This window comes from Equus asinus, chromosome 13 (assembly GCF_041296235.1).
Source record: "Equus asinus isolate D_3611 breed Donkey chromosome 13, EquAss-T2T_v2, whole genome shotgun sequence".
Classification (NCBI taxonomy): Eukaryota; Metazoa; Chordata; class Mammalia; order Perissodactyla; family Equidae; genus Equus; species Equus asinus.
The window spans coordinates 16,820,738-16,839,740 of NC_091802.1; the positions used below are offsets into that span (position 1 = coordinate 16,820,738).

Consider the following 19,003-nt stretch of genomic DNA (forward strand, 5'->3'; position numbering starts at 1 on the left):
AGAGGGACTTCTCTTTTCTCCCTGCCAATCCATTTTTCTCACCTTTACCATTTCAACTCACAAGTTTTGTGGCCGCCTCTGCCAGATTCTGTTCCCTCCTCACCGCCGACTCCTTTCCCACACCACACGCTCAATCTGCTGTATATTACTTCACTTGTTTATAAAAAGTGTTCTTGGGTCCAGCCTGGTGGCGCAGCGGTTAAGTGCACACGTTCCACTTTGGCAGCCCGGGGTTCACTGGTTTGGATCCCGGGTGAGCACATGGCACCACTTGGCAAAAGCCATGCTGTGGTAGGCGTCCCACATATAAAGTAGAGGAAGATGGGCACGGACGTTAGCTCAGGGCCACTCTTCCTCAGCAAAAATAGGAGGATTGGCAGCAGTTAGCTCAGGGCTAAACTTCCTCAAAAAAAAAGTGTTCTTCCATTTTGTGGGCCTTCCCTTCACAGATTAAAATTTAGAGAGAAGGGACCAAGTCTTACATTTCCTTTGCATTTCTTGTGGCATCTAAAATAGGGTTTTCACGTTGGAGACACCCACGTTGCATAGACGGACTGACCTACTAGTTTTACAGCTGGAATTAGAAGACCCATAAGTTGACCCAGCATACCCCCCACACACTGAGCAAAAATTGCACCCCCCATTCAGATGTTCCTGGCATCCTATAACTTACCCAAAGCCAGATTTATTGCTCTCGCTGTAAAGTGTATCTTCTCTAAGCCTCCCTTAAAAGCTACCACTTGGCAGAAGATCAAGTTAGAAGTGCAGGATAGCAGGTGATGGCGAGGGTAGGAAGGGGTGGGGAGAGCTGGGTGGAGCAAATAATTGAAGCTCCGAGAACAACTAGCTCAATATTTAACCTAACTGGTAATTTGCTGTGACAATTATGCCACGAATGGAACACTACTACTATGCAAGAATGTTGCTCTCTAATTAAGAGGGCTCTGCTTTTCCTAGCCACCCGCACTTTAATAACACACACAAAATGAGACTTGGCTCCTGAGCTAAGGGTTCTATTAGGAGGCCTGTGCGGCACGCGGCAATGGCATGCACAGCTGCCCGTGAGTGATGCTGCCCAGCAAACCCGCTAACACTTTCAATTCTCCCTCAGATGGAGAAGGGAAGAGAGCCGTTCAGGCCTCTCATAACACAAGACCCTTGTGACTGACAGGCATCTTCTCTGAAAGGCCGTGCGTGCCTCTGCTGCAAATCACTTTCCTGCAGCAGCGCTCTCCAACCAGGAAGGCTCGGTGTGGGTTTGATCCTTAAAGAGTAACTTTAATAAGGATTTTCCTAAGAACAAAAATCCGTGGAAATGAATCTTCCTCTTAAAGGTGAAGAGCAAGACAGGAACGGGGACATACACACAAACACTCTAACGGCTGGCACAAAGACAAAAGAATATTATTAAAATCACAGCTATAAAGAAGGATGTTGCCATCTTCTAAATTGACTGCTAGATTCATGGAATGTGGTTAAGCAAGACGAACTGTTTTCTGCTTAATTAGTGGCTCCTTTATGGAAGGTTTGCTGCCTGGAGAGAACCCATTAGAGGAGGAGAGCTCATTTACAGGGATGTACCTTCTAAAGCTATTCACATTTTAAATAAATAGTGGAGAAGGAAATTGGTGGTGGTGGTGGGAGTAGGGGTGCTATGGAGGAAGGAAAGCTTCTACAAAAGACAAGCTTTGCATTCCAAGCCTGAGTGCTGGGGAGATCGGCTTTCCTAGGCAAACCTATAAGCTTCTAAAATTTTAGGCCAATGGAAATGACCTCTGTACCACGGCTGACTGAAGATATAAATAAACCTCAACATGAACAGCAGTGTCAACTGTGAGAGGAGAGATGAGAGTCCAATTGGGGCTTATTTTTAAAAGGTCCCGGTTGTTCTGACTCTGTTTCAGGGTAGGGCATTCATGAGCACAAAGCTGCTGCTCCCTGCAGCGAGCTCGCCTGCGTTACAGGCACAGCCCCTGGGTTACCTAACCAGCGAAAGGAAGCTGCACCACACACAAGTTAAATATAGGCTGAGTTATCTGCATTTTACAAGCACCAAGAATGTTATCTGAGGAAGCTGTCATTTTTAATGACAGCACAAACTTCCAATTACCAACTGGGTAATACACTAGGGAGCAGGTACAATTTTATAAGAATGGCTCACAATTATTAAAAGTGTAGATGATTACTTTTGAATTAGATACAAATATTTCTCACAAGGCAGGTGGGATTAAGTTTTTCATATAGGCTATACTCAAGGGTGAAAAAAATATTTTCTTGAAAATTATACATTCTGAGATTTATCAATAGCTAAGAAGTAGGGGTGCAAGGTGACAGCCATTAAGAGCCTGGCAAAGCTGAAAGGCTGTAAAAATGGCCAGGTGGGTGGTTGGCTCAAAGTCCCATGTACACTCACAAGTTCACTGGCACGTCACAAACTTATGACAAGCCCAATGCCAAGAGTGACGAACCTGGCAATAGATAATACTGGTAAGTCCTCTTAGACGACCCATGTGCAAACATTATTCACACCAGGAACCCAGTTTCTTTTGGTGCCGTCTGCCTAACTTCCATGGCATCTACATAGCTTCATCCATCAGCGGTAAATATAGAAGGAATGTCTATTTGCACGTGTTGCTGCATTCTTCCGTATAGATCAGATAGCCCCTGACCTATAGGAAGGCTACAATTTGCGTCTCAAATCACTCAATTCTTTGTGAACTCTTCTCTGATGACTCCAGTCTCCAGTGATCTCTCCATTTACTGAATTTTAATTTGACTCCTGATATTACTCCTTAGCCCCAAGCCTTCCTCCAAATAGACCACACTTGGGGACAAAGTATCTTGATTTAAAATCGCCTGGAAGAAGACAAACAGGCGGTCAATGAAGACAAAGGCTACACACCTTCCCCAATGACTTAACAAAACCACCGTCACCAATGTGATGAAAAGATTTAATAATCATTAACTAATAACTTTAGATAAAGAATCAGGTTGATTTATAAAGCAAGTCAAACGTGTTCTCAAGAGGGCATTTCTGCCACACTAGCAGAAAACAAGAGGGCTTAGGCCTCTTTCTTTATAGCCGCAACCCTGTCCTGAGGGAGGTAGGACGAATCCACCCATGGCTCTGAAGCCTGCCTCTCCCCTCTCTTCCCTACATTAATCTACCTGCTTTCGCTCCAGAGGATTCTAGGGCCTGCTCAAATTACCTGCCAGCCCTCGATGGTGGACAGGGAAGGAGGAGTTATCACCAGGACTAAGGGGAAGGAAAAACAAAGAACCTAAGAGAACAAGAAAAGGCGGCATAAGGCGGCATACATTTCCACAGTCACAAAGGATAAGTGTTCCTGCCCATGGAAAGCTGAGTTTAGGGTAACAATTAGAGGGTATAAGCATCCAGCAAAACTGAATTGGCTCAATAAATTTACACACCCATATGGCCAAATACCAACTAAAATTAGGCAGGTCTACTTTTATTGAAAAAGAAGAGATATCCATCCTATAGGGCTAGAAGTGTTACAGAATGGTATGATAGTACAGTCCTATTTTTAATTAAAACTATACATGCACAGAAAATAGTCAGCCATACAAGTGGTTATTGCTGACTGGTGGGATTATGGGTAATTTTGTTTTTTCTTATCTGCAGGTTATTTTTCTACAATGAACATGGATTACTTGTGTAAGAAATAATCAACGGTCCAAGCAGTCCCCATTCCTTTCCTTTTTTCCTTAACAGACACAAACTATACTTAACATCAGCTTAATAATAAAATATACTCACTTAGTAAAAGTGTTTATAAAAGCCAGAACCCTACCAAGAGTGGATTATAAAACTACGAGCTAACAAACCACATAAAATGGTGGGGGTGGTGAGGGAGAAATCTTCTCTGAGATAAGGAAACAATCAATTTACTAGGGGAGTAGCAGCCTTCTAACAAGTGAAAAGAAGGAAAGGAGACTGGACGTCTCATTTTCTATACAGGAAACCTTGGAAAGCATATTGCCAAACAAACAGAGGCAACATAAACCTTTATATACTGGGCTGCCAAACTTTACTTTTAGACAGTATATTAATTATGTAGTCAATAACCATGGCTTTCATTAGTGTATTAAATACCACGATCAATATTATTTGTACTTTTCGAAGACAGGCCACTCAGGAAGAACAGTGGAGGAGGGGAAATTTGGGGCCCTGCAGTTCCAAACAGTCAGAACAGCACACCGGAGATTAGCAGAGCGTTAATGGAAAGCATAAAACACTGAAAATATGGACAGAAATCAGATTATTACCGTTTTATTTATTTTTTTCCTGCCTCCTTCACAATGAGACTGGAGGGAATCCAAGAACCATTTAAAATAAAGGCGAAAAGATTAGATTTTTTCCTAATTGCTTAACGCTGATGTCATGTGTACGCAAAATAAACATTGATCTCAAAGTGAAAGATGAGAAATAGAACATGAACAGCCTTTCGAGGTAAACTTTATCCAAGACAATTCTAAGAACTGTGGGCCAGAATCTATTTAGGCACTCCTCAGGGACCTAAATCTCTTAAAAGCCTAACAGTGGAGCCAATTTCTGATACTCCTCTACTGGTGATGTGATTTTCAGTAGGGAAATCTGCTAAACAACCTCCCTTGAGAGAGGGAACCGCCCTCCCCCAGAGCACCCTGCACAGGTTTCTAATCACATCCATGTAGACGTGCTGGTGACATCACGTGGTTACTGAAAACGTGTGGTGACTCATACAATGTTCCCGACAGGCACGACGGCAACGTGGCTAGTCAGTCTTCGAGGGGGCAGAGACATGTTGGGGAGAGAAGGGAATGCTGGGAGTAGTGGATATAAAAGACTGGCTACTGGATGGAAAGCTAGATTATCACTTCCAACCCACAATTTGTCAATCCAGCATAGTGGTGAAGACTATAATTTTCTAGTCAGTGCTTTATAAGCAAGGTCAGACAGAAAAGAGCTTCCCTAACAATCGCTGAGGCCTCAGTCAGAGAATCAAGTGCAGCCCAACGACCATCTTCTGAGACTAGAATGTGACCCAAACAATCAGTGGGCCTGGGAAAAGGCCCTCTCTGTCTACTGTGAGGAATGGGAGCCATCCTGTGTCCAGTCGGCTGGCTCCTCCTGAACGAGGACAGCTAAGGACGAAACGGACAGGACATCATCACTCGACAGCTCCACAGAGGGCCTCTGTACTGCACTGGCACACATTAAAGACCAGGTGCTCCTGCTGCAGGCTGACTGCAACACTGCCCGGATACTCGCAGAGATGTGCAGCACATGCCAAGCGGTGGGTGCAGCAACCGGGTAGATAATTAACATGAGTAGGAACACTCAGAGCAAGCGCGCTCTGGCTGACAGAAAAGCCCAGTGGCGTAATTACTGTTTTCTTACCAGCTCACTGTCTGTACACATTTCAAAGCCTGGTTGGTGTTAGACTGCTGTGTAAACATCAATAAAATCCCAAAGTGCCAGACCATCAGCATTCTTGGGCACAATGGCTTTTTGTTTTTAGTGTTTTCGTTCTTTTAAAGATGCATTTCAGGGTTGCAAACATTAGGAAGAAGGATCTCCGTGGTTTGGACTAATCTTCAAGTTTGTAATGAGTTAACATCTCCCCCAAGTGAACATTTATTATGAAGGCTAATGAACTGCTTTCCAGTTATAAGAACGCTTTGAATTCAAAGAAAGTAGGATTCACAAGCAGAGAATATACTGTTTATTAAAACAAAGCAAAAGAAACAAAGGGCTTCTTCCTTCAAAATCCCTTCTATTTTTAACATAGCTTTAATCAAGAAATGAAACATACAAACGCAAGAAATATGTACAGGTAGAAAAAGTGTGCATTCACCAACCAAAATGCAACATTAATTGAAGTGAAACTAAAGCAAGGCTTTGTAGTTGCCTGGATGTCCCTGGGGGACAGCAAGTCAATGCTTATCAGCCTTCCTCAGAAGAGACAATTTTGATTAATATCAGACCCATCTGACTCAGTCTATTAAACCCTGAAGGAAGGCTATCTTCAGATATAAAAGATATGTCTTTGATTAATAATTCTACCCTATTGCCATTCTGAGCATTAACAACTACGTGGCACCTCTAGAAAGAGAGCACCTTTGAATTCTAGGAAGACGCGCTTACTAAAACACCCAGGTTCAGCACAACCACTTGTCGGCTCTCCCTCCCGAGAAGGAACCCAAGTTGCAGAAATGTCACCAATGGAGCAGAAACCTAGTTACATAATTTATTTCACTGTCTGCAGATTTAGGGTCCATTTACTTGCAACATAATTCCTGCTTGAAGATAATGAAATCTCAATAAAACTGACAAAAGCCTGAAGACAGAGGGAGGGACTGGTGCTACACTACCTGTCAGCTGGACCCCTAGGTCCGGCACAGTTTACACCACAGTCTCTGAGCATACCAATGGTTTCAAGACGCATATAAGGAAGGACATTGCTTAATCCACCATAAAGAAGCTCTACGCTCTGTGTAGCTAATGTGGAATTGTCACACAGGGGGTAGAAAGAAATCAATTTCATTTCGGCTCTTTATTTTCAAACTTCTGCCCAATCAGCACTGCTCTTCTCACATTAGTGCGTTTTTCCTGATGTTCATGATCAGCCTTCTGCCATATTCTCTGTAGTCCACGGGCTTCACGTCCATCACAGTGGCCTTAATTCGAGACTCATCCTTTGAGAAGAGAAAAGCAGTTCGTGAACGAAGGAAAGCCCGTGGCCTGGAGCAGTGGTGATAACCCCCTTTGCTTCAGTGGCTTCAAGGATCCCAGCAGGAGCAAACACAAAGACATGCTGGGTTCCGCGTTCAGTAATCCCGATGAAAAGAAAATGACCAGTGCGAGCAGAGCGCAGAATTTCTGTGGCTGGGGGGAGTGGAGAGACTCCTCCCTTCATCACAGACCCCTTGTCATCATTTCCCCATGCTCCCACTTGGAAACCTAGAACCCAACTGCGACGGACCTTAGAGGGCTTATCAAGTTCAACTTACTCTCTTTACAGAGGGGGAAAAAGGAACTCCGAGAGGGTGAGTGACTTGCCTGAAGCCACACAGGTACTTCGTTTTTTTTCCTTTCTGTTTTTTCTCCCCAAATCCCCCCAGTACATAGTTGTATATTTCAGTTGTGGGTCCTTCTAGTTGTGGCATGTGGGATGCCACCTCAGCATGGCCTGACAAGTGGTGCCATGTCTGCGCCCAGGATCTGAACCAGCGAAACCCTGGGCTGTCACAGCGGAATGCGCAAACTTAGCCACTCAGCCGCGGGGCCAGCCCCACACACAGGTACTTCTAAACGCTGAGTGTGGTGTAAAAGAAAGGAGGAAGACCTGGCTTGGGGCCCATCTTAGCTCTCTGTACTTCGCCTTCCCTGTCCGCACCATGAGGGACTGAATGACCCCTCCAATCCCTCCCTGACCTCGCCCCACTCTGACACTGGATCACAGACATCTGACTCCCTCTCTCATTTATTGCTCACAAACCAAACACATCTATTAGCAGGCATTAAGATTAAGATCTAGTAATAAAACAGAATGAGTAAGCTCTGCAACAAGCAGGAGTGTTTTCAGAGTTCTCCCTCCTCACTCGTTCACAGGATGGAACAGCGCCTTTGGAGGCAGAATGGGGTGAAGCCCAGAAGGGCGCAGAGCCTGGCTCCGGCTCACGTGCTTCAGCTGCTCAGTAACCACCAGTCATGTTTATAGGCATGGTGAAGGGCAGAGCTCTGCAGTTGGACTGCCTGTGCTGGAATCTTAGTGCTGCCATTTGCTAGCATATGACTTTAGACAAGTTACTCATCCTCTGTACGCCCACAGTTTTTCACTGGTGAAACAGGGCTAACAAGGGTTCCTATAGATAGGGTTATTGCCAGGATCAAGTGAGATAATACACATAAGGCAAAGGGTATAGAGCAGTATCTGGCAGATAATAAGTGCTCAGCAAATGCTGTTTCATTATGACTACACAACTCCAGGATGTTACGGCAATGTAATAAGGAGTTTTCAAGGGAATTTTAACTACATGTGGTCTTTGATTCACATACTGATTTTAGAATCCAGACCTTGTGAAGATGTGAGTGCACGAAACACATTATCATTCTTTTTTAGTACACAAACAAAAATCCCCCAGGTTTTAACTGAAAAGCATTTTTTCTCCTATATGTTCGACTCTGAAGAAGACATTTAACCTCTCTAAGTCCATTTCCTTATCTGAACACGGGATAAAAAATGGTACTTCAGGGTTGGGAAGATTCAACGAGTAAGAAAAGCAGGGTGCTTAGCACTGGCTCTGGCAATTAGCAACTGGCAATTGGGTCTGGCACAGTAAGCAATTAACTGACAGTTAATACTATAATGTTGTTATGGGTGACAAACAGCAGTTTCCCACTGATAATTAACCCTTCTGCAGCCCGGGTGATCTTACTTACATTGAAGGTCTCTAGTTTGACCCTGATCCTGAATGTGAAAGATCGGAAGTTGGCATTCTGGAAAACTTCCTCAAATGCCTGCTCATTCTGCAAAAACAAATACAAATCTTTAGGCAAGAAAACTACTGGACCATTTGAAAATATCCATGAGACTTTTAAAAAGACTTTGTGAAAAGTGTCTCTGAAAAAATTATCACCCCCAGTGGTTCAAAATTACTTAGGAATGACTAATCTAAAGGTGATTCCATTACATAAAACTTTTAATTCTAATTTTATTAAAAATTAAAACAGTCTACCTAGATTAGTCAAGTTCAGAGACAGAAAGCAGAAAGTGGCTGCCAGGGGCTGGGGGAGGGGGAAGTGGGGAGTTAGTGTTTAATGGGCAGAGTTTCAGTTTGGAATGAAGAAGTTTCAGAGATGGATGGCGGTGATGGTTGTACAAAGATGTGAATGTACTTAATGCTAACGAACTTATACTTAAAAATGGTTAAAACAGTAAATTTTATATGTATTTTACCACAATGAAAAATTGAAACACTTTTAGAAAAGACATTTCTAAACTTTAGAAATTTGTGATGGAACAGATGTGAGGCCCAGTATCTTCATCATAATTTAAGAATTGGGGGGAAAAACACTCAGAAAAAAGCTCAAGTTGTCATATACATTATTTGACCCCGTTTTTACAGCTACTGATTTGGTGAGCGAGTGAAGCAGACAGGTGAAGTGAGCAAAGTTAAAAAAACACAGTCCTCTCTCTTTTTCTCTTGCCCCTCAAATACTATTTGATTAAGCTGCTTTCTTATAAAAAGGTCTAGTAAACAGAGAGGGACTAGAGAAAGCATTTTATATAAATATGCATAAAACAAATTTACAATAACTTTATGTAAAATTACCAGTTCACATGAGCCAAGACTATCTTTGCAAGCCACACGAAACATAAAAGCTTTGTTGCTTAGAACTCTTGTATAAAGGTTACTTCACACACACAAAACAAGTCCTCTGGGCTTTCAGACATGTAAATAAAACAATGCATTAAACCTCCAGAAGATTACACCAGCTGCCATTATTCTGCTAAGATTGGGGAGAGCACGGAGCACACACTCTCAAATATCATGGTTTCTGAGGGAGGCGTTTCTACATGTCCTCATCCACCAGCAGTAAAAACAGTCAAATGTAACAAGCTCATAAAAAACTCTGCCAGGCTGCCTCAAGCCTTGAACTCTGATATGAAAACAGAGGACCAGGCAAAACAGATAAAAGATGCCATCATACTTTAAAGGCAATTCCAGTTATTCCTATAAAAGGGCTTGTTGGGATTATTTTCAGAGAACTCATGGACAATTTAAAAAGAGATGGGGGCAGAGTCAAATGGACAGAACTGAAGACAGGAAAGAGTAAGAAAAACACGTCCAAACAAATGACAAACCTTTTTTTCTTAGTGGCTTCTACAAGTATTCTAATCAATTTGGAGGAAGTAGAAAGATAAAATCTATAGATAGATGCTAATATGTATGGCCCAGAAAATACAGCTTTTACTGGTCTTCTTTACATGTTTTATCTGAGCAAACACCTTTCCTAAGTTTAGCAAAATTAGTTATCTAGTCCCAGGATTAAATAAACCCAATACATGAAAATACAGATTTATAAAAACAAAATGGCAGTTATGTTATGAAAAAAAGTTAGTTCTAAGAATTGCATCTGATGACCTGAAATAACAAGTGAATTTAAACCAGGATTTTTTTTATTTTTTTTAATTTTTTTTATTTTTTAAAGATTTTTATTTTTTCCTTTTTCTCCCCAAAGCCCCCCGGTACATAGTTGTGTATTCTTCGTTGTGGGTTCTTCTAGTTGTGGCATGTGGGACGCTGCCTCAGCGTGGTCTGATGAGCAGTGCCATGTCCACGCCCAGGATTCGAACTAACGAAACACTGGGCCGCCTGCAGCGGAGCGCGCGAACTTAACCACTCGGCCACGGGGCCAGCCCCTTAAACCAGGATTTGATTCAACTTTTCAGGACGGTGTTTATTATGTTAAAAAGGCAAACTGGTCCTTGAGGCGACTGCAGAAGATGCCCTCCCAACCTCAGTGAGCACAGGCGCACCACCCCAGTGTGCTTGCAGTAACAAGGAGAAGTAATTGGTTTATCCTTGTAAAGGGATGGGGTTTTTTTGTGAGGAAGATTGTTGCTGAGCTAACATCTGTGACAACCTTCCTCTATTTTGCATGTGGGACGCCACCACAGCACGACTTGATGAGCGGCATTTAAGTCCATGTCTGGGATCTGAACTTGCGAACCCTGGGCCACCAAAGTGGAGCATGCGAACTTAACCGCTGCGCCACTGGGCCAGCCCCTGTAAAGTGCTGTTTTTAAAGCACTTTTATATACATTACTTCATTAATTCGTTGTTAGCACATCTAAGACGGACAAAATTAGACAAAATCAGATGAGCTCTCAAATAATCACCAAAAAGAGAAACTATATACAATACCATAAAGAAACACACCAAAAAATATTAAAGAGCAAAAAGGGGGTGAGTGTTACCACACAGGAACTATTAGAGTAATAATAAAAGATGTGGCCAACCTTCTCTTTTAACTCCCCGAGATAAGCAGTGTTTTGTCCAAGGATGGCCTCTGCAGACTCCTGGAAACAAGTGACCCACTGATTCTCTTGAAAATCAGCAATATTTACCTAAAAAACACAACTCTATTATTTCAGCAAAGAAATAATAAAAGGAGATTAACTTTCCCCACTCATTAAGGTAATTGCCAAGGGAAAAAAACCACTACCACTATATATACTACATTCTTTCTAAAGAATGTGAAAAGTATCAGAGAAATAAGGTTAAAATCTAAGTCTGGATCACAGCAGGAACACACTCTGCTGTGGATGCGTGATTTCAGATCTCAGTGGAGATCCGGCCCAGCTAAGTTCTCCTTCAGACGCAGAATCCAGGCACACGGCACAGCTCCCCTGCAGCTGCAACGGCCTTTGGACTAAGGTTGAATGAGCCTCCAATGAGTTGGGGCCAGTTCTCTGCGTTTTGCATTGTATGTTCTTCAGTCACTAGGAGGAGCTCCATGAGACAGCTCTAAGTCACTGCTGAGCATCCCAGACAATTTAAAAGCCTGAGCTAAGGGCCTCTGTCCAGTCACCAAATTTACCTAGCAACAGAAATGAGCAATCTAGTGTGTCCAATTGGACCACGGTGTAAAATTAAATAGGGGAGAGTCAAGGAAGAAAGTGGATCACAAAGAATCTAACTGCTAAAAGGTACAAGTAAAAGGCTTAGTTTTATAAATAAGAGAGCAAAGGTTTTTTTTTAAGTACCATTTTGATAATTTTATATATCCATTTTGCATATACATGGGCTTTAACTTCAAAAGCTATGATGAAAAATAAGGTGACAAGAAAGGTTAAAAGCACTCACAAACATAAGGGAATGTATCACATAACGGGGCTCACGCCTACAGCTTACCCCTGCTACCCTCCTAGAGGCAAGGGCCCCGACTCCACAGGGCGAGGACAGCGACGACAGACACACGGGTGAGCACCACAGGAAACCAGTGTGCTGGGCACTCCACTTCGAGGTTTAACAGAAAGGCTGACAGAATAAAGTATCTAAGACAACTTTCCTCATCTTAGCTCAACGGAGTTTATAGTTTACAGAAAATAAGAAGCTTAAATGTAGCACTTTCCTGCTGAACTGACATTTTAAGGGGCAGTGAGAATGTAGAAAGGGGAGGCGGAGTCCTTCACTTTTTTATCTGAAAAGATTTCATAAGAGTAACAGGAAATTTTTTAATAGTCTTCATTCAATAGTATTAACAATGGTTTTCAAATATTTTAACTGTGGAAACTGTCAAACAGCAAATTCTAACACCTTCACGGTATTTCACTCTACAGATAATAAAGGAACTAACCAGTAGAATATTAAGGATATTTAAGCTGTATTCAAGTTTTCAAAATAAACAACAGGGTAACAGACAACTTTATAGAGATGGAACATCTGATTGTTTCTTTAGAAGAAATTCCTTCCAAGTGTCTACTATGTCAGAAAATAGAAACATTTTTAAAGCTTCTGATATATTACTGTCAAATCAACTTCTAGAAAAATCTGACAGCCCATTTTCTGGTACTTTTATGATCAATTAGTCTAACTATTTAAAAAATGTACACACTTCATTTTAAAGCTTTTTAAAACAGAAAGAAACAATTCTTACAATGCAGAAAAGCCACAATCCCACATCAGCATGCAGTCACATTCCTCTGAAGTCAGCTCTACTAAGGCTGGAGGAACAGATTACCCACAAGAAAAATAACTAAATATAGGCATCGGCTGTAGAAGTATAATTACTGCTCTCCAGAAATGCCATTTCAAATTAATTTATCTTCATAACAGTTAGCAAGCGAGCGCCACCAATGCTGTAATTGTACCACATGCTCAGCAGACTAAAATTGGCTGGGTATCTAAATGCAACTTTCTGGTACGAAAAAAAGCTTTTAGTAGGAGCAAACAAACTGCTATAGAGTTGAGTGAAAGGCCCCTTCCGTATTTATAGAACAATAACAAGCTCTTTAGCACTTACTCATCTGCAGGCTTCCTACGGTGAGCTATCTTGTTTTTGCTATTGTCTCTACAGTGCCTGGCACTTGGCAGGACTCAAGAAACACCACAGTGGTTCTCATCTACCCATTCTACTTACTGACAGGATCATGCGGTACTTGAAACTGGGAAATTCACTGTCACACTTCTCACAGCGGTATAATCCATTCTGCTGATCAATCACTTTCTTATTGCAGTCCTGAGATGGGCAGGCCTGATACATACAGTTCTCTTTGCGAAGATACACCACTGTCGCCACAGAGCTAAAATAGTCCGCCTTCAGGAGAAAATGAGTGACATGAGACATTGGGCACTAGAATTACATTCAGGATTGGACTTAGAGGCCGCCCAAAGCTTGTCCTTTCGGCTCAGTGTAATGTTTATAAATTCTAAGCCTCAAGATCACAACACGATTACAGAGAATAATTCATTCTGTAGTTTTAGAAATCACTTGTGCTGACTACAAAGCCTGTGAATGTAATAAACAAAGTTCTAAAGCATATAATTTCTTAACAATAAGAGTTAATGATAAACTAGACTAAATTAATTAAAACTGAAACAGACTATACGAAAGACAAAGACGTGTTCTCCCCACTCCTCTGACCTTCCAAAGGCAGCAGATCCAGGACTACAGAGCAAGGCAGTGAAATCCAGGGCAGCTGTGTCCAACCATTCCTCCCACATTAAAAACAAGAGCAGTGATTTCTAAGGCCTACATCCACCTTTATCTTTGTCTAGGCCAGGGGTCAGCAAACTTTTCTGTAAAAAGCCAACTAGTAAGTATTTCAGGCTTTACAAGCCTCTTGGTCAGCCTCAGTTGCAGCTACTTGACTCTGCTGTGGTGGTGCAAGAGCATACACAGACAACACAAAATGAAAACACGTGGCCGTGCTCCAACAGAACACTGCTTACAACAGGCAGCAGGCTGGATGTGGCCTGAGGGCTGGTTTGTCAACCCCTGGTCTAAGTGGTCAAATTCAGCAGAACGCAAAAATAACTGAACAAGCACATTCAAAGTGGAGAAGCCGCTGAGTAAATGCAGCCAGGACTAAGTCACGCGCTTGAGCTCCATGTTGTTGTTATTCATTTTGCACTGTAACTCTCATGGAAAGGAGATGGGACGAATACTTTTTGGGGTGGGCAGTTCCCTCTGGGTGTACTCTGAATTCAGAGCCAGGTCAGCAGCCTCTGGGGCTTTCCAATGTCTCAGATCACAAGAGACAAAACAATAATGTGGATGGTAAAAAGCTTGGGCGAGGCCTCAATCTAGAAGGCTCTAAAAAAAGTCAGTCTCCTAGGAGAATGCCTAAATAGTTTTTCTGAATTTCTAGGCAAGGTCCAGATTCAAAGCGTGACTTGAAAGCTTCAGAGCAAATAGGTCTCTAGGCCTGATTTCTTCTATTACACACCCTGTACCTTTAGATCTAAAGGAGAAATTGGGTGACAGAGAACCCAAAGAGCAGCTGTTCCTATAACGGGACAACACAGGTCTGTCCAGTGTTTAGTTTTCAAGATGCTGTATAAAAGCATTATAAGTTGCAACTGATGACAATGATGGATAAGGGAATACAGTGAAATGAGACAATAAGGAATAAAAACTATATTGTACGATACGAAAATAATAAAGCGGGAATTGCTGTTTTTGGGAAGATAAAGGAGAAATAAATGATTTAAATATTGAATTGCTGACAGAATACAGGTTGAGATCAAGATGGGAGGAAGGTCATTAAATCCAAACATTGAAAGGGAAGCTGCAACTAACGTCAAACACCAGAGTCAATTCTTGTCAGAAAATACAGGCAACACTCAGCCCAGAAAAGGGTCACACTCTACAGCCAGTACAAGCACACGCGAACCGCCTGACGTCTGGGCCTCACTAATACTCAGTGTGAGCTAAACCCCCAAAATCATCTTCTTGGTATGTGGACATTTCAATTTACAGGAACAATCACAGAAAAGAAATACGGACCTGAAGGCAGTTCATATTATAACACAAAGGTGGGTTATTACCATGTCATTAAGATCCTTCTAAGAATCGAATAACTCTCTAAGTCAGAGTTCTCAACATTTTTCTGCCTCGACACACCTGAGGGATACAACAAACTCCTATTAGTAAGCACAGCTCCTTCACTCTGGCAGCAACTCTCAACCAGCACACCACGCTCTGATCAGAGCCCGAGTCAGGAATCACAGCTCTGAACTAGTGTCTGACTGCTGGTACCAGAATCAGGTTTGAAAACTCATCCTTTGGCATTCTTTAAGTGCTTTGGTGAAGAAAGTTAGGAAGGCAGGATACCTTGTCACCTTGGCCCAGGTTCTCCGATTTAACCTCATATAAAGTTTTCCAGTTGGTGTTGCTCCCTCCTGTTCCTCCACCCTTTAGATCAGAGATGGAAACACCATCTAAGGCTTGTCCTTCTGAGTCAAACCTGAAAAATAAAGAATGACAGGTACTTTAGATACTTATCAAATATACTACATGTTTCTATATGCCAGACACAGGCTATCCACTCCCCACCCAGCTTTCATAGGTCATGAGCACGTGGGCTGCAATTAGTATCATTCTATCTTAAGTCTACTGAAGAAACGGAATGACCTCTTACTATCTCAATTGCTTTGATGCCCCCCAGTGGTCAAGAAAGACAGTGCCAAAGTACCACAGAACTTTTTCTTAAATTAGCCTTGCATAGCAACACTGGCCTGAGGGCCCAAGGCCCCAAAACAGTAATTTGGAAAGTCAACAAAAAAGCAACAATGTAGAGCTCTGATACAGTTCTTTGGGCTACCGACACTCCTTGCGCAGCAGCTGTGTCATCATCACTGAAATGTAACAGTATAGAAAGTGACAGAGTCAACATATTATAACCAGGTAGCAAAAAATGTTCCCATGGTGAAGGATCTTTTAAGCCTGATGTAGAGTCCAAAAGATTATGTAACCCGAAGTAATTCATTAGAAGATATTATCTGTTTTCTTGTAGATTTACCTTTTCAGTGAGATTTAAATTATGTCAATATTAAAAACTAATTTGTATGAAATTATTAAAATTGATTATACTTCTTGATCACATACCAGCTGATATGAAGGAAGGGGGCCAGGAAGAAAGTGGCTCAGGATCATACTTGTGACAGGAAGGAGTCAGTTTGAGATCACGCCAAAGTCATCCAAGAGGACGATAACTAAAAACTAACCACGTACAGAATAGGCTCCTTAAAAAGAGCCCATCTAACAGAATAGCTGCTGCCCTGAGCTGCAGACAACTGCCTTCTCACTCTGTCAGGTAAGCGGCTAAATCCATCACAGAGGCACAGCAAGGTCCATAAATCTGTTTCACCACCACTAGCTACACAAGTTTACGGTTTCAAAAACTCCAAGGAGACATTTGCCACCAAAGACAGCTCATCAGGAGTCAACAGAGCAAGGAGAGAGGCAGTGCTTCTCACAATGAAAATTTCACATTGTTATAACCAAGATCTAAACGTCCCCAATCCTTGCCTAGGTGGTGTGCGTGCACTGAACTTCTCTTTGATCAATGCCAAGTTATTTTCTTCTGGAGACAGCCATGTCTTTTACGTTAACCAGGATCACAGTCATTGACAAGTAAAATAGAAGACCTTAATGTGGGCACACAATTAACTTGAGGTCAAGCTCCAGAGGTTGAAAGAAAATCAAGCAATAAGGAAAAACCAAAGCTGTGGTTATTTCTGGTTAGACTATTAACAGGCCTTGCCTTATAATGGAATGCCAGTGACCAGAATAGTTAAATATAGAGACACGTGGACCATACACATGAAGCTGTCCTAAGACTCAAACCGAAAGCGGGGCGGGGGGCGGGGGGGCCGGCCCTGTGGCCGAGTCGTTAAGTTTGCGCACTCCACTTTGGCGGCCCCAAGTTTCCCTGGGCGCGGACATGGCACCGCATGTCAGGCCATGCTGAGGCGGTGTCCCACATGCCACAACTAGAAGGACCCACAACTAAAAATACACAACTATGTACTGGGGGGATTTGGGGGAGAAAAAGCAGAAACAAACAAAACAAAAAAAAGATTGGCAACAGTTGTTAGCTTAGGTGCCAATCTAAAAAAAAAATGAAAGTGGGGACATGGACATGTAACATGAGCTAATTCTTTAGTCACTTAAACCCTAAGACATTGCTCGAAACCGACACCCTTCCCTCTGTGACTACAGCTATACAAACTATTTAAGCTCAAGCTAGTTAAAGTGTTTTCCCTGACCGCATCCATTCTTGCATAGCATGTTTCAGTGTGAAGTGTCTTCTGAGGCAGAGTTTTAACACCCTAAAAAGCTAGATACAGTGAGGAGATTTTAACAGGCTCTCTTCATCCCCTGTGTGCTTTGAGAATAACAATATAATGCCAACAAAAGCCCATTGTTCCCACTGCACTTTATCAGAGTCTGGTGAATACACACTAGAAGATGCGATCAGCACCAAAGACTGGACAGAACAAGAAAGCACTTTCCCTCCCAACACAGAGAAGCCCACAGCTTTACACCTAGCAAAGAAAGATGGCTTCAGCTGACAGTCCTTCAGCACACAGCTGCTGAAGCCTGGCCTCACCCTGCTTCCGGCAGGATCGAGGTCAGCATGCAGCACTTCCATTCGAATTGCCTCCTCTGACTCTGCAGGTTTGTCATGAGATTACAAGTTTGTCAGTTTAAAGGTTTTAAAGCCATCCTCTCAGAAGGCAGGACGTCTCCAAGAAATACAGGAACTGCCCCATTCAGCACTGAAGCCCTCTGCTCAGCAGACAGCACACAAACTGATCATAAGAACCAATAAGAACCAAAAGAACCAGCTCTTCTCAAAGCCCAGGCTCAAAAAACCCCTTTGGTTAGCCCCATGGAACCTACCATCCACGGAGCTTGTAAGCCTCTGAGATGTCAGGATTCATAATGACCGTGCTCGAAGACAGCACAGAGAGGCTCCGTCCACCAAAATCAGAAACTCTGGCTCCTTTGATAGCCATCACGGGTTGTCTAGAACCATCAAACCTATCAGCCTGCATAACAACAAAAACACCAAATACAAAGAAGTGTCACTGCAGGAAGAACACACAGAATATTTTTACAGAAAACAGTCAATAGTAGAGTGAATGCAATAAACGGTACATGGAATCTACACCAGATAACCTCACACACAAGAATCTGCTCAGAGACACATCACAACTGGTCTAGAGTTAAAAGAAAGAGCATTTCACTATGTAAAACTGACATAGCCAATCTCACAGAAGCAAATCAAATAAAGGATTTCAAATATTCCATACACAGCCCAATCCTTCATTAGGAAGGGTCTACATGGCCTATATGGCCAAAACCCCACAAATCACAGGACAAGACAACCACTTAAGAAGCTCTGCATGTCTCCGCTGTTCTGCACATGCTCTGACTGCTCAATTCAAGTACTTACATCTTCTCCCCACAGAGTAGCGGTCACCACTTTCCCTGAGGTGTCCATCAGATAGATATTTCTCTTAGAAACTTCTCTGTTGTTAGACTTCACTGTGATTTTAGTGGCATCTTCATAGCTCTTGCAGATCCCAATTATGTCTAAAATGTAGACACAATGTTTTAGCACGAGATGGTCAAGGATCCCATGATAGCATGACAAAGGCTGAACGGTAAGCACGTAAGTCTCACACCTCCCCTGCATGCTGCAAACAAAACCAATAATCACCACTCATTGCTCTCATATGGAAACTAACCTACAAGTGAGTCTTTAGGCTTGTTCTCCAGCTCACCAATCCCTGTGAAATCAAACTGAACTGTAGGTAAGTGATGGTCATCTTCACAGGGCATCACTGAAGTCTCATTATTGAAGGTCATCTCATAGTCATTTTTAACAGCTGTGAACTGTTTGTTAGCAATCTTCAGAGTGCCTTTAGAGAAATAATAGACCTGCAAAAGAGGCCAAGCCATGGAACATGGGAT

General features: G+C 42.5%; 1 protein-coding gene across 1 annotated transcript in view; it reads right to left on the reverse strand.

Annotated features, from left to right (window-relative positions):
* Positions 1 to 5,714: 5,714 nt before the first annotated feature.
* Positions 5,715 to 19,003, reverse strand: part of RPA1 (replication protein A1) — a 57,153-nt gene continuing 43,864 nt past the window's right edge. The window contains exons 10-17 of the mRNA XM_044745189.2: positions 18,778 to 18,970; positions 18,483 to 18,622; positions 17,927 to 18,075; positions 15,353 to 15,485; positions 13,157 to 13,333; positions 11,034 to 11,141; positions 8,450 to 8,536; positions 5,715 to 6,702 (exon numbers count right to left, since the gene is read on the reverse strand). Coding sequence (XP_044601124.1) covers positions 6,598 to 6,702; positions 8,450 to 8,536; positions 11,034 to 11,141; positions 13,157 to 13,333; positions 15,353 to 15,485; positions 17,927 to 18,075; positions 18,483 to 18,622; positions 18,778 to 18,970 — 1,092 coding nt within the window. The 3' untranslated portion in view covers positions 5,715 to 6,597. The remainder of the gene's footprint in view (positions 6,703 to 8,449; positions 8,537 to 11,033; positions 11,142 to 13,156; positions 13,334 to 15,352; positions 15,486 to 17,926; positions 18,076 to 18,482; positions 18,623 to 18,777; positions 18,971 to 19,003) is intronic.